At 37.0% G+C, this 23,741-nt stretch overlaps 1 protein-coding gene and 3 pseudogenes across 1 annotated transcript; all 4 read left to right on the forward strand.

Moving 5' to 3' along the window:
* The first annotated feature begins 3,648 nt into the window (after nt 1-3,648).
* On the forward strand, nt 3,649-6,119 carry LOC122080781 (annotated as a pseudogene).
* A 4,130-nt stretch (nt 6,120-10,249) lies between these two features.
* Nucleotides 10,250-12,729, forward strand: LOC122080682 (annotated as a pseudogene).
* A 754-nt stretch (nt 12,730-13,483) lies between these two features.
* LOC122082806 (hexose carrier protein HEX6-like) lies at nt 13,484-16,028 on the forward strand. Its single transcript, XM_042650581.1, has 4 exons — nt 13,484-13,686; nt 14,875-15,197; nt 15,435-15,869; nt 15,961-16,028. Exons 1-4 carry the CDS (start codon nt 13,554-13,556, stop codon nt 15,964-15,966), a joined length of 897 nt encoding a protein of 298 aa, XP_042506515.1. The 5' UTR covers nt 13,484-13,553; the 3' UTR covers nt 15,967-16,028.
* A 63-nt stretch (nt 16,029-16,091) lies between these two features.
* On the forward strand, nt 16,092-22,668 carry LOC122082164 (annotated as a pseudogene).
* Nucleotides 22,669-23,741: the final 1,073 nt, after the last annotated feature.

Here is a 23,741-nt window from a genome sequence, read left to right on the forward strand (position 1 = left end):
TTTTAAGCTTGCCAAATGAAGTTGATTTACGAATCTCTGTAACAAAACGAGGTCTTCCTCGGTTCTGCAACTGCCTTTGCTTTTTTTTTTTTTCCTGATTCTTCTTCGGCTCTAGACATATTGAATCGATGGGAGGATTTGGTACAGAAATCTGATGATGACTTGTTGATGACAAAATCTCACCTCTTGCGAAACCTTGCAATTTTACAAATATTTCTGATGGACGCACGAACTTCCCGCTAAGATCAGTCGGTCTGGAAGTGGTTTTCAGTTACAGAAAACTAAAATCCACATTTCTCTTAGTCACAAACAGTTACAGAAAACTAAAACTTTGCAATTTTACAAATATTTCTTATGGGCGTGCGAACTTTCCTCTGAGATCAATCGGTCCGGAAGTGGTTTTCAGTTACAGAAGGCTAAAATCCACATTTCTCTTAGTTTTCAGTTACAGGTTACTAAAATCCAAATTTCTCTTAGTCACCGATAGTTATAGAAGAAGAAGATGATGACGACGGTGATGACAATTACATCAACCTCTTGGGTCCACATGTGCTACGGAGGAGAAAAAGGGAAGAGAAAAATAGAAGATAGCGGCTACAGAGAAGAAGAAGAAGAAGAAGAGGGGTAAAATCGTATTTTCTATTTAAAAAACTAACACCTCTCTCACGGTGTTAGTAAAGGTGTTAGTTTGGGTGGATTTAAATGTAATTTTTAAATTTTTAGGAGGAATGATGTAATTTGGATAAACGATAGAGGAGGTTGATGTAAATCACCCTTTCTTTTTAGATAACATCCATTTGGATTCCTTGCTGCCTTCCACCTCCACTCGCATTATTTCCCCCCACCCCAACCCACTAGTTGGTCTATGGCCCCTTGATGGTAACGAACCAGTGCACATTATCTCATAATGATATGTTCAGACAAGCCAAGGCAATTATCCAATAATGAGGTAGGTCAATCTTGATTTTAGCAGATTTTTAGCCGATTCCGATCTGGAATCGTTTGGACCGATCCTAATGATTCTGATTTTTTTTTTTTTTTGGTGAAGCTTATGATTCTGATCGTTAAAACCCTGAGAGAATTGCATCTATTTCTAATATTATGTCTGTATCTCTCTAGCTGACACCATGCAATGAAAGTTTTTTCATGAAAATGAAGGACATGAAAGTTATTCCTAAAAAAAAATTAAAAAAGGTTTTTATGAAATATATGTTTGCTTGGCAAGAAAAGAAAAGAAAAAATTGAAAATTTTGAAAATGAGAAGCGAGCGATAAACTCATAATTAACTTCATCAATACATTGTCATCAATTTCATAAAGCCAAATATTTTGCAATATAGTTGTTTAATGTAATTTTTTTTTTAAAGCTGAAATCCATATAAAATTAACATTAAATGACCTAAACTTACTACATATATTAAGGATGTAAATTTGAAACTGAAACCATGCACCGAAATCGAATCGAACCATTTACACCAAGACCGTAAAACCGTTAAGTAAATGGTTCGATTTTGGTTTCAAGTTTAAGACTGGTTAGCTAAACGGCTCGGTTTTAACCGTTTTACTCTTTGGTTTCAAACCGAATTGATACCATATGAAAACCGAACCATTTACACCATTAAAACCGACCCGTTCAACCCGTATAGCGATTTAATAGAATAAGGGGTTAACTAATGTGTTTTCAGTGCCTCATGCTCTTTAACTTTATAACACTAATGACAAGTTGTGTTCATTAGCAGCTTTGTTTGTATTTCACATTCTCCATGTAATATTTTCTTTTGCTTAGTTGTCTGCTTGTTTTAACAAAACAGGATGGGTTAATTTACGGAAGAATTAAGAACCATTAGAAGCTGTTTAATAGTCTATTCAATAATTTACTCCTGTAGTTATGTAGTTAAGTCCATGCTTGTTCAATGCCTCATTTAATTTGATACAAGATTGAAGCATTTATCAATAAAATAAAATTTTAGTAAGCATGCAAATAAACTAGCAAACTAATTGTTAATCGTTTAAAAACCGTATGGACTAAACTGCAATCAAAACCATGAACCGACCCCGTTTAAAAACCATGAAACCGAAACCATTTGCTAAACAATTCCGGTTTCAGAAAGTGCAACTGTTTAGTAAATGGTTCAGTTTTGATTTCAGTCTAATAAATGTGAACCGAACCGATTAACACCCTTAACATATATGTTAATTACTTTAACATTTTATTTAAACTATTTATCAACGGTTTAAATTTTAAAATCAAAACCGAACAATTTATTAAATAGTTTTATGGTTTTGTTGTAAATGGCTTAGTTTGATTTTTGGTAAATGGTTTCGGTTTCAAATTCACATCCTTAGTCTACGCTATAAAGCATTTCATACTCTCACAAATGAAGTTTGTCCAACACAACTGGCCATGATGTGATTCAAAATTATGAACATGCCCATTAAGGTAATGACATACATCGGAAATATTTTTTCTTAAATCCATAGAGGACGGTTCATCCACCATTGTAGGGTTCACAAATGCCCATAGGATTTTAGTACCTTGCCAAAACACCCTCCCAATTCCCCCTCCGTGCATCACAAACTCTCCGGTGAATGGGAATCTACATGATAACTTGATCGTCCATATAATTATTGAGATTTTTCACAACTTTAGATGAACTTTTGGCTCATATAATATGCTCAATTCGTGTTGAAATTTGACCTATGAGACGATCAGGTATGAGACTTCTATCACATGAACTCACCTATATTAATTTTTGTAACATTGGTGACACTGAGGGCAATTCACTTAACCTTAGAAGAAAAGACCCATAGGGCTTGTTGGATCAAGTATATATCGGCTATCAATTGCACCTCAGAAAGCTTTTCATTCTCAAGTCTAAATCAGTTTTGAGTCTCTCTCACAGGATCTTGAGAGAATCATGATTTTGGACTCATTTTAAACATTTAAGAATTATAAAATAATGTGAAATTTTCTACCATGACTCGATGGCAACAAAGACATTTTCCACCAAATTTAGACAGAAGGTGTTGCAGCCAAAGGGCCTGTGTTTACTCCTCACTTCCGTAATAATATAAACAATCATGAAAAGCCAAGAAAGCAAAGTCTTCATGGATCGGCTGAGCATTTGATCTTTGTTATTAGGCAATTGATAAGGATAGACTATGGGAACCCAAAGACAATTTTAAAGGCTGATCACCACATAATAAGTCAGAACCTCAGAAGAATGCAACTTTATTGCTGAAGAGTCCAACTCTTAGCTCATCATGCTGATCATGCCAGTAAATCCCAATATTGATTGATCTGAAACCTACTCATGGCTAAATGGTAACATGGGACAGTATGTCTAGCTAATAATTGCAGTTAAGGGGCTGACAGATCCTCACTCCCATGGTTCATAAACAATAATGAAAAGCCAAAAAAGTAAACTTTACATGGGACAAGCTGCACAAATGGACTTTAGGTGTTACCTAACTGATGGGGAAGGGAAAGTCCATGGCATCCCAAAGACAATTCATTAGTTGAGTCCAGCATCAGAAGAGTCCAACCTAATTGCAAACCACACCAGTTAAGAAAGACTGCTGCTGCTTGTGTCTCATTAGCCAATCTCTCTCTCTCTCTCTGAGTTGTGTTGATCTAAAGGAGAAGCACATGGCTGTAGGATTTGCAACTCCATGCCAAGGTGGGCAGTACAATGGAAGGATGACCCTGTTTGTCATCCTCTCCTCATGTATGATTGCTGCCATGGGAGGACTTCTCTTTGGTTATGATGTAGGAATTTCAGGTCTCTCTTAAATTCAACTCTGCATTTTTATCAGTCTTTCTCTTGTTAGTAATCAGTGTAGTTCAAGAATCAGAAAGTTTTAGAGCAAATCCACTACCTTGACATTCAAACACATATTTGATCTTATCTAGGTACAAGACTGCTAACAATTCTTTGATGTTTAACCCAACCAACCCACCCCCCCCCAAAAAAAAAAAAAAAACCCATCCCAACCCAACCCCTTTCAAATAAAAAAAAAATACAATCCCTGACCTTGGATTGTTGTGGTCAGGCCTTGGGATTGAATTCTACCTACCTTTACCCTTTGTTTAATCCTACAACTAAACCCCACACCCCCCACCCCCACACAGACAAAAAAAAAAAAAAGGGAAAAAGAAAAAAAGAAGACAGTTATTACTCATGGCAGTTATAGTAGTAGCAGTACTTTATTAGTTTATGGTGATAGTCTGGAAGTAAATAGGAGAGGTGAGTCTGCATTTTCATTCATATTTTTTTTTTAAATCCAAACAATTGGGATTAACATATGGAAAGAAATATGAAGGTGGAGTCACCATTTTTGAGGAAATTCTTCCCAGAGGTCTACACTAAAATGAAAGAGGACACCAGAGTAAGCAACTACTGCAAATTTGACAGCCAACTCTTAACCACCTTCTCATCGTCACTCTACATAGCTGGCTTTGTTGCAACCTTCTTTGCCACCTCAGTGACACGAGCCTATGGGCGCAAGCCATCAATTCTAGTCGATGGAGTTTCTTTCCTTGCCGGTGCATCCCTAGGTGGAGCTGCTGTCAATGTCTACATGCTTATATTAGGTCGTCTCTTGCTTGGAATTGGAGTTGGATTCGCAAACCAGGTGGGTTGTCTATTTCCATTACTTAACTCTGACCAAGAAGTCATCTTGTCTGATCTAGGCAACCAAGTTCTTCTAAGAAAATCCAATATGAAGTGGCAAAATCAATTACAATTTCACCCATTCGCTCTTCTTGGTTTTCTAAATTCTGCAGTCAGTCCCTCTATATCTCAGAAATGGATCCACCACATTACAGAGGAAGATTTAACAATGGATTCCACTTCAGTATTGCTGCGGGAGCATTAGTAGCAAATCTCATAAACTATGGAACACAAAAGATTAAAGGTGGTTGGGGCTGGCGAATCTCTCTGGGTATGGCTGCAGTCCCAGCTTCAATCCTAACTCTTGGTGCTCTTTTCCTACCAGAGACAGCCAACCGCTTGATTGCAACAAAGACCACCAAAAGGCCAAGATGATGCTCCAACGGGTCTGAGGTATGTTAGTACTCAAAAGGGTCTTGTAATCGAGCGCACGATTATTAGGGGAGCCCATGGGCTGTTTTATCTTAAAAACCAATTTGCAATACTTTCCATTGCACCTTAGGGCCGTCTATGGTCTTAAGGACAATGTCAAATGACACAACTCAGCTCCCATCACTTTTTCTAACAATTCCTATTACACTTTCTATGAAAAATTCAGTACAGGAGATAGTTTGAAAGCTCTCATACCATTAAGGCAACAATTAGGTTTGATCTCTCAATGATCTGACATTTATTTTCTACAAGGTACAACGGACGTCGAAGCAGAGCTTGAGGACCTGCTAGTGAAATCTCCAAGAACATGGAGGAACACCCATTCAGAAAGATCATAGAAGCAAGATATAGACCACAACTAGTGATGGCAATTGCAATCCCATTCTTTCAACAAGTAACTGGAATAAATGTGATTGCCTTCTATGCACCATTGTTGTTCAGAACAATGGGGCTCGGTGAGAGTGCATCCCTCATATCTGCAGTAGTAACTGGTCTTGTGGGCACTAGCTCAACCTTCATATCAATGTTGATAGTGGACAATTTGGGTCGTCGGTTTTGTTTTTGGTTGGAAGAATTCAAATGTTCATCTCACAAATGATGATTGGAGCTATAATGGCTACTCAGCTTGGAGACCATGGTGGATTGAGCAAAGGATATGCTTATCTAGCATTGTTCTTGGTTTGTGTTTACGTTGCTGGTTTTGGGTGGTTATGGGGTCCTCTTGGTTGGTTGGTTCCAAGTGAGATTTTCCAATTGGAGATTAGATCAGCAGGACAAGGCATTGATGTGGCTGTGAGCTTTAACCTTTCTATCCATGCTCTGCCATTTCAAGTCTGGCACTTTCTTCTTCTTTGGAGGATGGGTTGCTGTGATGACTGGGTTTGTATATTTTTTACTTCTAGAAACCAAGAACTTGCCTATTGAATTGGTGGATCATGTTTGGGGCAAGCACTGGTTCTAGAAGAGGATGATTGTCAGGGAGGAGAAAGGGGATAGGAAGCTAGATGGAGCATGAGTTTGAAAGAAAATGTTCCACTAATAAATAACAACCCTTAGGGGCCGTTTGATAACACTTCTATTCTTGGAGAGTGCTCTTTTACAAAAGTGTTCTTTTTCGATTCCATGTTGTGAAGACACTCTGGCGGAATAGAAACAACGTTTGGTAAAACTATTTCAGAAATGTCCTTAGAACAGGAAAAGAATAGAAACAGTGTTTGACAAATACTTTATATAAATTCACTTTTGAACAATAAAATCAATAATTACATACATGCTATTATGGTCAAATTTAACTTAAATAAGGAAATAATTTGTTTATGAAATTATCTTTTAAAATACTATTACTTAAAGGAAATAATAAAATAAAAGCATAAAGAGTTTCCACATTTATCTTAATAAAAAAAACAAAAGTTTACTATTCAAGTTTACAGGAATTACAAAATAAAAATCATAGCTGCAAATAGGTGTCTTGAAATTTTATTACTTAAACAATCAAATTAGGGGGTAACCCTTATCTACTGCCATCTGATTTGCAATTTGTATCCTTAGCTCATTCATCTGTCTTCCTTGTACATGTTGACTGCCCTGATGAATTGTAGTAGAAGTACCATCAACATCACCATCTTCTTGTTCTCTGTGAACGTTGACTACCCTCACTCTCTCTTCATTAGGATCATAGTAGTCATCTTCCCCGAATTGTTGAAAAAGTGCATCTGCTATTTGTTCAGGTTTGATATAATTATGAAATCCACAACAAGCTATCACAATATAACTTTGGTAACTAAGTGAGAATTGAGACATATTTTTTAAAATAGGGAATCCTGATTTTCAAATCCCAAAACGACGCTTAATATGATTCCTTAAAGAAGAATGTCTATAATTAAACAATTCCTTAGTACTTCTAGGTTGTCTTCTTCCTCCATTATAATCTGGTATATGATATCTCTATCCTTTGAATGGTGTCAAATATCTATTCCTACTCGCATATCCTGAGTTTACAACATAATACTTCCCTACAATATGATAAAGCAAGACATTAAAAGCATACATAATAATCATTTGCATACATGATAATTTGGGCATTGATATACCTTGGGGAAGATGAGGAAATCGCAAGGTAGGATCCTCTTGGGCTCTATTGATTACACGATAATCATTTGCATTGCCTTTCCAACCCGCATATAAAAAAGTGAATTTCATGTCAAACGAGCAGGCACACATCACATTTTGAGTTGTTATCTCCTTCTATCCTCGATATGTGATCTGTTTTCCCTTGGGAACTATAGTAGTAACATGTGTACCATCTATAGCATCAATGCAATCCTAATTTAAAAAAAAATGAAACAAAAAACGACCATAAGTCAAAAAGTGATGTAAACTTATTAGAAAGAAATTTTTCATTTTACTTTAAAATATGGCCACCATTTGTTGTTTGCAATTATTTCCATAGGAATCTCATCAAACGATGGGGCTTTGATATACTCCTTAGAAAGCTTAAGCACCCCTTGCAATACTTTGCCAAAGTAATAGCTAACAGTCTGTCCTGAATGCTGAAATCTCTCCTCAACTGCTCTATTAGTAGGACATATTCCTATTATTCTAAACATGAACATAGCCAATTGCTCATCTACCCTAATAATAAGACTTTCTATAACCAACCACGTTATCGCATTAGTAGGCATAAATTTAAAAACACATGTCGTTCCATGCCAAATTCTTCGTAACAGCGGTTTACATGCCCATGCAACATCTCATGTACCCATGCTGCCCCTGTGAATTATCCCTGCGTGGTTCTCTAGCGTATAGATTGCTAGAATAATGATATTGTGCTATTAACAATGTTGCGAGAATCAATTCTTCTCCATCATCGTCATTAGAGGAGATTATTGGAGTATTATTGACATTTTCCATAACTGATTCAATATAAATTTTAAACTTGTTAGTATCATATAAATGTTTATCCCCTAATGAATGTACCAAAAGATCTATAAAACTATAATCATCCAACATGCATAATTATCAGATGAGGTATTAAGTATTTAAAACAAAAGACATCCAAAGTAGCATAAGTATTTAAAACAAAAGACATCCAAAGTAGCATAAAGTGTAAATAACCATATTACACTTTTACATCAAGTGTACCTAACAAAATATATCGATCCTACTACAAAATGTCTTAAATGTGTTTCATTACAATCATCCATATTAAAAAAAAGGTTAGAAAATCTCTATGTTCTCTGCTGAAAATTGAATACTAAGACTGGAGTTTTGTGAAAAAAGTAAGCCTTTTATTACATTTGAGCTGATGACTGACACCGTATGAAAGCTACGTGACTCTACTGTTGAGTTAAAAGGGCTCATTTATTTATGAATTGAATAAAATGGCCGATATGCTATTACACACACTCTCTCTACCCCTATCTGATGGTTAAAGCAACAATCGTGTATATATATGGTTGTGCATAAACTTTGCCATATTTTATATACGCACTTTCTTATGTACGTACAGATCACATGTCATGAGGTACACGACCAAAAAATAAAAAAAAAGAATAATAAAATTTACTCATCATTTGGTGAACGTCGGTGGGTTTGTTTTGGAGAGGACCCTGACTTGAGACATGAACCGTCCTCGATGAAGTATCAAGTTTCAACCCCAAACATGCAGAGAAAGTGCCTCAAAAAGCAATTGGATAGTGGCCAAATTTAAATACATGCCACTAGATTGCATAATAGTGAAATGGTGTTCTTAAAATTACATGGACCTTCACAAACCCCTGTAAGGTAATGGTACCTTTCTAAAATACTCTCCCAATACCCCACATGTTCATATCTTGCATCTTAAGCCCGCGGTGAATAAATTCTCATTCACTATGGGCATAGAAAAAGTCGTTTTTTTTTTTTTTTTTTTACTTCAAGTTGAAATTTATCTTGTTATATGAATTCTGTGATAATACAGTCCAATCACATGCTAATGAAACAATTTATTTTCTTACAACCTTAATGTGTTATGTCACGGGATTTACAATACCATAATCCTATATATTATCTTTAGATAAGACATAGATCATATTGTGAGTCAGTTTGAGTGATCATATCATCCTTGTTGACCCACAAATGCAAGGAAGGATTCTTTTTCATTAAAAAAAAAAATCATATTTGGACCTTAAGAAAATCATGATTTTAGAGATATTTTAGACATTTAATTACAAACTCTTCTTTGGAGCTCAAGATGTTCCTAAAATTTGATAAAATATTTTAGAAAAAAAATGGTTCATGTGGATTCAGATTCGAATAGTGAATCCATGCCGAATCCAATCCATTTACATCCCTAATTTTTATTGTCATTTATTTTTGTTTAATTCAAAAAAGCGGGACCACTTCTTCTTCCTCCTCTTTCTCGGCCGAGCATAGAAATGACTAATGAAGGAACGATATCATAGGTCTATTTTGAGTTTAATTTAGTTAATATTAATTACAATAATTGATGGATTGACTCTGGTTCAGTATATAATCCATGGTGTTTATGTCATGCAAGGTTTCCTGCAAGGGAAAGTCACCAAAAGAAAGTGAGAGTAGCATCTACTCCACTAGCTCTGATTCCGTGATAACATAATCTAATCACTTGTTAAAAAATAAATATATGTATAGCCAATTTTGGTGACCAATCTTTGTTGACACACTCTTCTCTAGATCTAATCATTTTCTATCAATAGAAAAATTAATAGAAAAGCCAATAAAGTAAAATTTACATCGGCCAGAATGCCAGATGCAGAGATTGTCTTTGTTCAGACCTAATCGATGGGGAAGGGAAGTCCATGCCTCCATGGTATCCAAAGACTATTCATAGGCTCTGCACATTATTTTAAGTCCAGCCGTCCGCACTTATTTTAATTTGCCTGTCAATCTTTTTGCATAGATTTTCATATTTTCTTGTTTAGAATTTTCACCGACCCATTAAATTGGGATAAAGTTTTAGATGTTATAATAATAAAGAGTCCAACTAAAGTACCGATCATGCCAGTCAAGAAAGTTTGCTGCTTGTCTCATCAACAATCTATTTATAAACTAACGAGAAAAAGTGACTCATTCATCTCTCTCTCTTTCTCTCTCTGTGTGTTGTGATTTTATCTAAAGGAGAAGCCCATGGCAGTAGGATTTGCAGTTACTAGCAAAGGTGGTCAGTACAATGGAAGGATGACACTGTTTGTCATCCTCTCATGTATGATGGCTGCCATGGGAGGAGTCATCTTTGGCTATGATATTGGAATTTCAGGTCCCTCTTCAACTCAACTCTCCATTTTATCAATTTCTCCCATATAAGTCCTAGTAGAGAATTACAGAATGGTATTACAGCAAACAACAAATCTAATAGCTTGACATTGAAACAGGTTTTTGCATTAGACACAAACACTTTTGCACTTTTCTTATATCTTTGAATTGACTCCTAATAATTCTTTACTGTATAGAAAAAATTCTCATATGTTAAGTAATTGACAGTCATGTCCTCATTGCTCTGTCTTTCTAAAACAAAACCCAGCAACCCAACAAGATTAATAGTACTGAAAGTTCATAGGAGAGGTGGGACTGCATTTTCTTTTCATATCTTTGAATTGACTCCTAATAATTCTTTACTGTATAGAAAAAATTCTCATATGTTAAGTAATTGACAGTCATGTCCTCATTGCTCTGTCTTTCTAAAACAAAACCCAGCAACCCAACAAGATTAATAGTACTGAAAGTTCATAGGAGAGGTGGGACTGCATTTTCTTTTCATATCTTTGAATTGACTCCTAATAATTCTTTACTGTATAGAAAAAATTCTCATATGTTAAGTAATTGACAGTCATGTCCTCATTGCTCTGTCTTTCTAAAACAAAACCCAGCAACCCAACAAGATTAATAGTACTGAAAGTTCATAGGAGAGGTGGGACTGCATTTTCTTTTCATTACTTGAAAATTCAAACAATTGGATTAACTAACATATAAGAAGAAAATATGAAGGTGGACTCACATCCATGGAGCCATTTCTGAAGAAGTTCTTCCCAGAGGTCTACACAAAGATGAAAGAGGACACCAGAATAAGCAACTACTGCAAATTTGACAGCCAACTCTTGACCTCCTTCACATCCTCACTCTACATAGCTGGCCTTGTTGCTTCTTTCTTTGCCTCTTCTGTGACATGAGCCTTCGGGCGCAAACCATCAATTCTTGTTGGTGGAGCTGCTTCCCTTGCTGGTTCAGCCCTTGGTGGAGCTGCGGTCAATGTCTACATGCTTATACTAGGCCGTATCTTTCTTGGAATTGGAGTCGGATTCGCTTGCCAGGTGGGTTTTTCATTGCCATTACATGTCTTCAATTGAAATTTGGAACCGAGTCTTAACAAGCCTACCTAGCCATGGCCTGTCTATCATATACCATCAAAAGTGGAAAAATTGAACTGTTTTTTCCTCTACAGTCACACATTTCCTCATTTTCTGCATTCTGCAGTCAGTTCCTCTATATGTTGCAGAAATGGCACCACCAAATTACAGAGGAGCATTTAACAGTGGCATCCAGTTTAGTGTTGGAATAGGACAATTATCTGCAAATCTCATCAACAATGGAGCCCAGAAAATTAAAGGTGGCTGGGGCTGGTGAATCTCCCTTGCAATGGCTGCTGTCCCCACTTCAATTCTAAGCCCTTTTCCTCCCTGATACAGCCAACAGCCTGATCCAATGAAGCAATGACCACCAAAAGGCCAAGGCGATGTTGCAACGGGTCCGTGGAACAATCGATATCCAAGCAGAGCTTGATGACCTCATTAAGGCTAGTGAGATCTCCAAGTCCATGGAGGACCACCCATTCAGAAAGATATAGGCCACAAATAGTGATGGCTATTGCTATCCCATTCTTCTCACAGGTAACTAGAATAAATGTGATTGCCTTCTATGCACCATTGTTGCTCAGAACAATTGGGTTTGGGGAGAGTGCCTCTCTCATAGCTGCAGTTGTAATTGGTGGACACTGGCTCGACCTTCATATCGATGTTGATGGTGGACAAGTTTGGTCCTCGAGTCTTGTTTATGGCTGGTGGAGTTCAAATGCTCATCTCACAATTGATGATTGGAGGTATCATGGCTGCTCAGCTTGGAGACCATGGTGGCTTGATCAAAGGATACTCATATCTAGTATTGTTATTGATTTGTGTTTGTGTTGCTGGTTTTGGATGGTCATGGGGTCCCTTGGGTTGGTTGGTTCCGAGTGAGATTTTCCAATTGGAGATTCGATCAGCAGGGCAGAGCATTGTTGTGGCTGTGAGCTTTCACATTCATCATTGCTCAGACCTTTCTGTCCATGCTCTGCCATTTCAAGTCCGGCATTTTCTTCTTCTTTGGAGGATGGGTTGCTGTGATGATTGTTTTTATGTACTTATTATTGCCAGAAACCAAGAACTTGCCAGTCGAATTGATGGATCAAGTTTGGGGTAACCATTGGTTCTGGAGGAGGATTCTCATGGAGGAGAAAGGGGAGTGTAAGTAGATGAATGAGATATTCAGATGCCAGGGATGTTTAAAGCATGACAATATTCAATCAAAAGAGTGATGGGAGGAACGGAAATATTGAAATCTCATCCTTTATGGAATCTACCTGGGTTATACAGAATTAGTTCTATAAATGTTATGGGATTAAACACTGGATTTCTGCAACAATCTATCAGATTGCATCTCTAACCCAGTTTCAAACTTTCTTGAAACATTACAGTATTTCTTCTGGAGTTCTCATCTCTCATACATGAAAGTGAAAAATTATTCAACTCAACAAAAAAAGAACCTATTGTGAGAGGAAATTGATACAAAATTCATTACAGGGAATTGAAAGAATTTACTGAAACCCAGTGAAAAACTAAATTTAATTCTTTAAAATTTAAGACCAAGAGAGAATCTATTGATCGAGGGCCCGGATAGTGTGGAAAAGGTATCTCTAACATTATTTTATTGAGACCCAGAAGGCTGCAAGTTCCCAAATCTCATTGAAGATATCCACATCAACCTTGAATCAATCTTTAAATATTAATTCTTGCAATCCTATCCAAACTAATGAGTTCATGAAAAAACAACCAAATCTCATATTTAAGGGGGCAAATAATGAAAAGCAATGAAAGTAAAGTCAAATGGTCTTAGTTTTTAGTAATTGATAGCAAGGCCGATGGGATCCCATACTCTCAGTCGTCACCAGAAGTCAAGCCTTAGAAAAGTCCAACCAAATTGTGGAAATTTATTGTGAAAGCTCTTGCACTGTTTGGCTTATCATGAACTCTTGTAGTCAAGTAAGACTGCTCCTTTTGTCTCATCATCCATCTTTTAGGGCTATAGAAGACTATGGGGTCACTCATTCATCTCACTTTCTCTCTTGCTCTTTGCTTTATTTGTGTTTTTGAATGTGATAGATTGATCTAAGGAGAAGGCCATGGCAGTTGGATTTGCAGTTACAAGCAAAGGCTCTGATCAGTACAATGGAAGGATGACCCTGTTTGTCATACTCTCATGTATGATTGCTGCCATGGGTGGAGTCATCTTCGGCTATGACATAGGAATTTCAGGTCCTTCTTACACCTTCTCACTTCTCCATTTTATCAATCTTTCTTCAACATCACTGATTGCAATGAATTGAGTTTTAACAAGTAGTTTTGAGAGATGGGTTAACAAATCACCTGATACACTTGAGCATGAATTATTTTTTCCACAACCTCCCACCTTACACATCAAGAAAGATTGAACGAATAAAGAGAAGGAAAAGGAAAATACAAAAAAGGGTTTTAACATTTAACTTCTCTGATATTTTTCCCTTTCAAACCAGTCATTCCAAAACTAATTGGTGTATTCAATTTAACGTCATTGTAGAATCAGAACCCTACCCACAACAGAATTGTAGAGGTGTGCAGCCAGCAGACCAATCTCTAGGATAATCCCAAACCAGTACTCAGATTAGTCCCAAATTAATAAATAACTAGGTTTCCCCAAGTTCTTCAATCTCTTAAGTTTGGTTCCAATCTAATGGTTGGATTCCAAGTAATGGCCAAAGGATGAAATAAAAAACTAATTGGCCAAAGGATGAAATTAAAAACCAACTTCAGATTTAGAAGTATCATTATAACTCCTCATCCACATTGCAGAATAGCACCAGAATATAGACAGAAACATTACTCCATGAGTTAATCATCATATGTAAAAATTCATTCATTCCACTGGCTGGATAATTCAGAACAGCAAGTCACTTAAATAGCAACCTAGATACAGATTTAGAAGCTAACAATATATCTCAATCCACAAGGAAGAATTCCCCAAAATCCCAGCTGTGTAAACCTTTTAAAACTTACCTTGATCAACCGAACAGATGTGATGCTCACAGCACCTTGATGCCGCATGTTAAGAAAGGCCGGAATGAGGAACCACAGGCTGAATACCATGCAGCCCTCAGAACAGTAATAAAACAAATCAAGAATCACCTAAGTAATGGCCTGCGAGGACTGAAGTAGGAAATAGAAACAAGTAGTAAAACAATGAAGACATGAATGTACAGAAAGAAAATAGAAGGGAAAGAAGAAGGGATATGGCCAATCTCTCACCAATCGATAGGGTCTCTCATAGCAAACCCAAGCATCAAGCCAGTCTTTGTTTTCAATCTTCAAATTGTGGGTATGGGCCGTATGGCAGCAGTTTTTTTTTTTTTTTTTTTTTTTTAATTTAAAAATTCAAACAATTGGATTAACATGGAAGAAAATGTGAAGGTGGAGTCACATCCATGGAACCATTTCTGAGGAAGTTCTTCCCAAAGGTCTACACTAGGATTAAAGAAGACACCAGAATAAGCAACTACTGCAAATTTGATAGCCAACTCTTAACCTCTTTTACATCTTCACTGTACATTGCTGGACTTGTTGCTACCTTCTTTGCCTCATCGGTCACACGAGCCTTTGGGCGCAAACCATCAATTCTGGCCGGCGGTGCTGCTTTCCTTGCCGGTGCAGCCCTTGGTGGAGCTGCAGTCAATGTTTACATGCTTATTTTAGGCCGTATCTTGCTTGGAATTGGAGTTGGTTTCTCAAACCAGGTGGGTAATTCCATTTTCATTTATATATCTACAATTGAAATCCATCACTTTGGTTAAGAAGTCATCTATCGTTAATATGCTCAATTAATCCTGAATTCACTATAAAGACCTTGTTGGATATCTATGCTGAGAATTCTCAAATTAATCAAGAACATAATGCTATCATTTTTCATATCAAATCTTTTAAATAAGCCAATGTAGAGATGTCTCACCTATTAACTCATTTGGTTTATGCAGTCAGTCCCTCTATATCTCTCAGAAATGGCTCCACCACAATACAGAGGAGCATTCAACATTGCCTTCCAAGTCTGTGTTGGCATTGGAGTACTATCAGCAAACCTCATCAATTATGCAACTCAAAAGGTCAAAGGTGGTTGGGGCTGGAGAATCTCCCTTGCCATGGCTGCTGTCCCTGCTTCAATCCTAACTCTTGGTGCCATTTTCCTCCCTGAGACAGCTAACAGTCTGATCCAACGCAGCAATGACCACCAAAATGCTAAGACAATGTTGCAACGAGTCCGAGGTACAACCAATGTCGAAACAGAGCTTAATGATCTCATTAAGGCTAGTGAGATCTCTAAGACCATGGAGGAACACCCATTTAGAATGATCTTACAGGCAAGATATAGGCCACAATTAGTGATGGCAATTTCAATCCCATTCTTCCAACAGGTAACTGGAATAAATGTGATTTCATTCTATGCACCGGTTTTGTTCAGAACAATGGGGTTCAGTGAGAGTGTTTCACTCCTATCTGCTGCAGTTGTAACCGGCCTAGTGGGTACTAGCGCAACCTTCATATCAATGTTGATAGTGGACAAGTTGGGTCGTCGGGTCTTGTTTATGGTCGGGGGAGTTCAAATGTTCATCTCACAAATGATGGTTGGAAGTATAATGGCTAGTCAGCTTGGAGACCATGGTGGATTGAGCAAAGGATATGCTCATCTAGTATTGTTCTTGATTTGTGTTTATGTTGTTGGTTTTGCTTGGTCATGGGGTCCTCTAGGTTGGTTGGTTCCAAGTGAGATTTTTCAATTGGAGATCAGATCAGCAGCACAGAGCATTACTGTGGCTGTGGGCTTTCTATTCACATTCATCATTGCTCAAACCTTTCTGTCTATGCTCTGCCATTTCAAGTCTTGCACTTTTTTCTTCTTTGGAGGATGGGTGGCTGTGATGACTGGGTTTGTATATTTTTTACTTCCAGAAACCAAGAACTTGCCCATTGAATTGATAGATAGAGTATGGCTTGAGCACTGGTTCTGGAAAAGGATTGTCAGGGAGGAGAAACGGGATAGTAAAGCTATGACAGATACAAAGGGATGTGAAGAGAGAGATCTTGTTTGTTTACATTCATGAAATTGTGTACAAATAGTTTTTTGTTTTTTGTATTAGTTTTTTTGTTTTGTTTTGTTTTGTTTTGTTTTTTGTTTTTTGTTTTTTGTTTTTTTTTGTTTTGTTTTGTTTTTTAATGAAACAATAGGTCTATCTACTTATATATGAAATTTGAACTCAATCCGAGTTGGCCACATGTCCAATACAGGAGTTTTGAAGATTCATACTATTAGAAAAAGGGGGGGTGGAGTGTTTTCTATAGCAGAGTGCGGTTCCTATGCATGTGTGAGGGCCAATGAGAATGTATGAGAAAGCATCCATAGAAATGTCATTTTTTATTTCATCTGAGGTGGGTTGGATCATTTCTCCCCCATGTGTCTAGGTGTAGGGGTCACACTCCCCCACAAAAAATAAAAAATAAAAATAAAATTTTCACTACAAAAAATAAGGGAAAAAAACGTTGTGTGGTTCTTGCACCTAGACTTAGGAACCCGTGAAATTATCGCCTCACTCCTATGAAATCAAAATCCATCCATATTGATGCCCAACACCCACTCTCATTGACTCCCACATTATGAAGGGGCCACACAGCCAAAGAGTGATCTCTTGCCAAAATAAGTAAATTCCCTTATTAAATGAGTTCCAATGCACAAGATCTCATAATTATATCTTCAGATAACAAAGTGATCAAATAGTCAATTTGGATGATCATACCATCCTTATAGAGTAACAGTCTCACACTCCTCTAAGATGTTACTCCACCGTGGACTCCCTGATATGGCTTTATTACAATTTCTTCTGGGATTTTTGTTCATAATTAATCCAATCAATTGTCAATTGTCGAGAGAGACTAAAAAATGTCTACAAAAGATACGTTGGGAGCGTGGGGCATTGTTTCATGTAGTTTTGTAATACATTTTTTTTTTTTTTGGACTAATTTGATTAAAGGAAAAAAAGAAATATAGAAGGTTGTGTGACCTCTACACCCAAACACAAAGAAGGGCAAAATAACCACCTCACACCATGAAAATCAAAATCTCATCACCGTACACTGCCTTTTAAGGAACCCCATCGTGTTAGTTAAACAAAAAATTGGATGAATAAATAAATGCACCCAAACCCACCAATTTTGAGTAAACTTGTAATTTTACCAATATATTATGAGGACACAATAGATTGATCTGAAACCTTTTTTTTTTTGGGTAAAAATTGATTGATCTGAAACCTTCTCATGGCTAAATGGTAACATGGGAAAATATGCCTGGCTAAAAATTGCAGCTAAGGGCCTGTCAGATCCTCACTCCCATAGTTTACAAATAATAATGAAAAGCCAATAAAGTAAAATTTACATGGGCCAAGCTTCACAAATGGTCTTGGTTGTTACCCAATTGATGCGGAAGTCCATGGTATCCCATAGACAATTCATAGACTTGCCACATAAGTTAAAGTCCAGCATCTCTCTCTTTGTTGATTGATCTAAAGGAGAAGCCCATGGCAGTGGTTTTGCAACTACAGCAAAGGTGGTCAGTACAATGGAAGGATGACCTTGTTTGTCATGCTTTCATGTATGATGGCTGCCATGGGAGGATTCATCTTTGGCTATATAGGAATTTCAGGTCCCTCTTGAACTCAAGTCTCCATTTTATCAGTCTTTCCCATATAAGTAAGCAGTAGAGAATCACATAGTGGTATTACAACAAATTGACTAGGTTGACATTGATAACAGATTTTAGCATTATTATCTTTAAATTAAAAGCTAATAATTCTTTGATGTATTGTAACAATTCTCATATGTTATCAAATAACTGACAGTCATGTACTCATGCTTCACCTTTCTATAATAAAGCCCAGTGGCCCAACAAAACTAATAGTATCAAAAGTACTATTATTAGTATGTGGTAATAGTCTGGAAGTACACAGGAGAGCTGGGTCTGCATCTTTTCATAAGTTAAAAATTCAAACAAATGGATTAACATATAGAAGAAATATAAGGTGGAGTCACATCAATGGAGTCATTTCTGAAGAAGTTCTTACCAAAGGTGATGAAAGAGGCCACCAGAATAAGAACTACTGCAAATTTGATAGTCAACTCTTGACCTTTTTCACATCCTCACTCTATATAGCTGGCCTTGTTGCTTCCTTCTTTGCTTCTTCAGTGACACGCGCCTTTTCGCACAAGCCTTTCGGGTTCAGTGAGAGTGTATCACTCGTATCTGTTGCAGTTGTAACCGACCTAGTGGGTACTGGCGTAACCTTCATATCGATGTTGAAAATTGACAAGTTAGGTTGTCGAGTCTTCTTTATGGTCGGGGGATTGATCTAAGGAGAAGGCCATAGCAGTTGGATTTGTAGTTACAAACAAAGGCTCTGATCAGTACAATGTAAGGATGACCTTATTTGTCAAACTCTAATGTATGATTGCTGCCATGGGAGGAGTCACCTTTGGCTATGACATGGGAATTTCACGTCCTTCTTACACCTCCTCACTTCTCCATTTTATCACTCTTTCTTCAACATCACTGATTGCATTGAATTGAGTTCTAAGAAATAGTTTTGAGAGATGGGTTTGCAATATATTTTTTTTATAAACTTAAAAATTCAAAAAATTAGATTAACATATGGAAGAAAATGTGAAGGAGTCACATCCATGGAACCATTTATGAGGAAGTTCTTCCCAAAGGGCTACACTAGGATTAAAGAAGACACCAGAACTACATTGGTGGACTTGTTGCTACCTTCTTTGTCTCATCGCTCATGTGAGCCTTTGGGCGCAAACCATCAATTCTAGCTGGGGATGATGCTTTTCTTGCCGGTGCAGCCCTTGGTGGAGCTGTAGTCAATGTTTACATCCTTATTTTAGGCCATATCTTGCATGGAATTGGAGTTGGATTCTCAAACCAGGTGGGTAATTCCATGTTAATGTTAATAATATTAGTTTGAGAGAAGACTGAGACACAAGATATACCATGGTTCGGTTCCTCTCTTGGACCTACGTCCACACAACGTTAATTCTAGGTTAATATTAATGTTAATGTTATCATCACGATAACGTTTCATTCTTTAGGAGAGAAGATTGATTGTGATCCAATCTCCTTGGTTTCATTTCCTTTCTTAAGTAAGGTGATTGATTATGATTCATTCTTTTCCATATTGGTTTCCATCTTGATGATGACGTTTCCTTCTTTAGAAGAGGAGATTGATTGTAATCCAATCTCCTTGTTGTCATTTTCTTTCTTGAGTGAGGTGATTGATTGTGATCCAATCTCATTGGTGTCATTTCCTTTCTTTAGTGAAGAGATTAATTGCGATCCCAATCTCTTTGATAAAGCCAACATATGGTTTCTCCTTTTGTTGGCTAGCACATAACGATGAGGCATAAACCTTATCTCTTATAATTCATTTTCATTACATATCTACACTTGAAATTCATCACTTTGGTTAAGAAGTCATCTATTGTTAATATACTCAAATAATCTTGAATTCACTGTAGAGACCTTGTTGGATATATATGCCGAGAATTCTCAAATCAATGAAGAACATAATCATATACTTTCCATATCAAATCCTTTGAATAAGCCAATGTAGAGTTGTCTCACCTATAATCTCATTTGGTTTCTGCAGTCAGTCCCTCTATATCTCTCAGAAATGGTTCCAACACAATACAGAGGAGCATTCAACATGGCCTTCCAAGTCTGTGTTGGCATTGGAGTACTATTTGCAAATCCCATCAACTATGGAACTCAAAAGATCAAAGGTGGTTGGGGCTGGAGAATCTCTCTTGCCATGGATGTTATCCCAGCATCAATCCTAGCTCTTGGAGCCCTTTGTCTCCCTGAGACAGCCAACAGTCTAATCTAACGCAGCAATGACCACCAAAAGGCCAAGACAATGCTACAACGAGTCCGAGGTACAACCAATATCGAAACAGAGCTTAATGACCTCATTAAGGCTAGTGATATCTACGAGATAATAGAGGAACATCCATTTAGAATGACCTTAAAGGCAAGATATAGGCCACAATTAGTGATGGCAATTGCACTCCTATTCTTCTAACAGATAACTAGAATAAATGTGATTTCTCTCTATGCATCAGTGTTGTTTAAAACAATGGGGTTGAGTGAGAGTGTATCACTCCTATCTGTTGCAGTTGTAACCGACCTAGTGGGCACTAGCGTAACCTTCATATCGATGTTGAAAATGGACAAGTTAGGTCGTCGAGTCTTTATGGTCAGGGGAGGTAAAAAGTTCATCTCACAAATGATGATTGGAAGTATTATGGCTACTCATCTTGGAGACTGGTAGATTGAGCATAGTATATTCGTATCTAGTATTGCTCTTGATTTATGTTTATGTTGCTGGTTTTGCTTGGTCATGGGGTCCCTTTGGTTGGTTGGTTCTGAGTGAAATTTTCAGTTGGAGATCAGATCAACAACATAGAGTATTCCTGTGGCTGTGGGCTTTCTATTCACATTCATCATTGCACAAATATTTCTGTCTAGGCTCCACCATTTCAAGTCTAACACTTTTTCTTCTTTGGAGGATGGGTGGTTGTAATGACTGGGTTTATTTATTTTTTACTTCTAGAAACCAAGAAGTTGTCCATCATGATGATAATGTTTCCTTCTTTAGGAGAGGAGATAGATTGTGATCCAATCTCCTTGGTTTCATTTTCTTTCTTGATAACGTTATCATGATGATAATGTTTCCTTCTTTGGGAGAGAAGATTGATTTATTGTGATCCATTCTCCTTGGTTTCAATTCCTTTCTTGATAACGTTATCATCATGATAACATTTCCTTCTTTAGGAAAGGAGATTAATTGTCCTTTGTGACATTTCCTTTCTTTAGTGAAAAAATTGATTGTGATCCTAATCTCTTTGATAAAGTCATTATATGGTTTTTCCTTTTGTTACCCTGCACATAACGATGAAGTAGAAACCTTATCTCTTATATTCCATTTCCATTATATATCTACATTTGAAATTCATCACTTTAGTTAAGAAGTCATTTATTGTTAATATATTTAAATAATCCTGAATTTACTGTACTGACCCCGTTGGATATCTAGGTTGGAAATTCTTATATCAATGAAAAACATAATCCTATACTTTCCATATCAAATCCTTTGAATAAGCCAATGTAGAGTTGTCTCACCTATTATCTTTTTTAGTTTCTGTAGTCAGTTCCTCTATATCTCTCAGGAATAGTTACACCACAATACAGAGGAGCATTCAACATGGCTTTCTAGGTATGTGTTGGCATTGGAGTACTATCTACAAATCTCATCAACTATAGAACTCAAAAGATCAAAGGTGGTTGGGGTTGGAGAATCTCCCTTGCCATGGATGTTGTCCCAGCTTCAATCCTAACTCTTTGAGTCATTTTCCTCCCTGAGATAGCCAACAGTCTGATCTAATGCAGCAATGACCACCAAAAGGCCAAGACAGTGTTGCAACGAGTTCGAGGAACAACCAATGTTGAAACAAAGCTTAATGACCTCTTCAAGGCTAGTGATATCTACGAGATAATAGAGGAACATCCATTTAGAATGATCTTACTGTAGGCCACAATTAGTGATGGCAATAGCACTCCTATTCTTCTAACAGATGACTAGAATAAATGTGATTTCTCTTTATGCATCAGTGTTGTTTAAAACAATGGGGTTCGGTGAGTGTGTATCACTCCTATTTGCTGCAATTGTAGCCATCCTAGTGGGCACTGGCGTAACCTTCATATCGATGTTAATAGTGGACAAGTTATGTCTATTGTTTATGACTGGGGGAGGTCAAATGTTCATCTCACAAATGATGATTGGAAGTATAATAGTTGCTCATCTTGGAGACCATGATAGATTAAGCATAGGATGTGCTTATCTTATCTAGTACTGCTCTTGATTTGTGTTTATATGCTGGTATTGTATAGTCATGGGGTCCCCTTTGTTGGTTGGTTCCAAGTGAGAATTTTCATTTAGAGATTAGATCAACAACATAGAGTATTACTGTGGCTATGGGCTTTCTATTCACATTCATCATTGCTCAAATATTTCTACATGGGCTCTGCCATTTCAAGTCTAACAGTTTTTCTTCTTTGGAGGATGGGTGGTTGCGATGACTGGGTTTATTTATTTTTTCATATAGAAACCAAGAAGTTGTGCATCAGGATGATAATGTTTCCTTCTTTAGGAGAGGAGATTGATGTGATCCAATCTCCTTGGTTTCATTTTCTTTCTTGATAACGTTAGAAGAAAAGGCCAATGGGGCTTGTTGGATCAAGTATATATCAACTATCAATTGCACCTCAGAAAGCTTTTCATTCTCAATTCTAAATCAGTTGTAAGTCTCTCTCACAGGATCTTAAGAGAATCATGATTTTGGACTCATTTTAAACATTTAAGAATAATCAAACAATGTGAAATTTTCTACCATGACTTATTGGCAACAAAGACATTTTCCACCAAATTTAGACAGAAGGTGTTGCAGCTAAAGGGCCTGTGTCTGCTCCTCACTTCCATAATTATATAAACAATCATGAAAAGCCATGAAAGCAAAGTCTCCATGGAACCGGCAGAGCATTTGATCTTTGTTATTAGGTAATAGATAAGGATAGACCATGGGGACCCAAAGAAAATTTTAAAGGCTGGTCACCACATGATAAGTCAGAACCTTAGAAGAATCCAACTTTATTGCCGAAGAGTCCAACTCTTAGCTCATCATGCTGATCATCTCCTTGGTTTCAATTCCTTTCTTGATAACGTTATTATCATTCCTTCTTTAAAATAGGAGATTGATAGATTGATTACAATCAATCTCGTCGGTTTCATTTTCTTTCTTGAGTGAGGTGATTGATTGTGATGTATTTTTTTTCATATTAGTTTCCATCTTGATGATAGCATTTCCTTCTTTAGGAAAAGAGATTGACTGTCCTTGGTGTCATTTCTTTTCTTTAGTGAAAAAATTGATTGTGATCCTAATCTCTTTGATAAAGTTGTTTCTCCTTTTGTTAGCCAGCACATAATAATGAGGTAGAAACCTTATCTCTTATATTCCATTTTCATTATATATCTACGGTTGAAATTCATCACTTTGGTTAAGAAGTCATTTATTGTTAATATAATCAAATAATCCTGAATTTACTGTACTGACCCCGTTGGATACCAGTCAAGAATGACTGCCGCTGCTTGTGTCTCATTAGCCAATCTATTATAGACTTC

Source organism: Macadamia integrifolia, chromosome 6 (assembly GCF_013358625.1).
Source record: "Macadamia integrifolia cultivar HAES 741 chromosome 6, SCU_Mint_v3, whole genome shotgun sequence".
Lineage (NCBI taxonomy): Eukaryota > Viridiplantae > Streptophyta > Magnoliopsida > Proteales > Proteaceae > Macadamia > Macadamia integrifolia.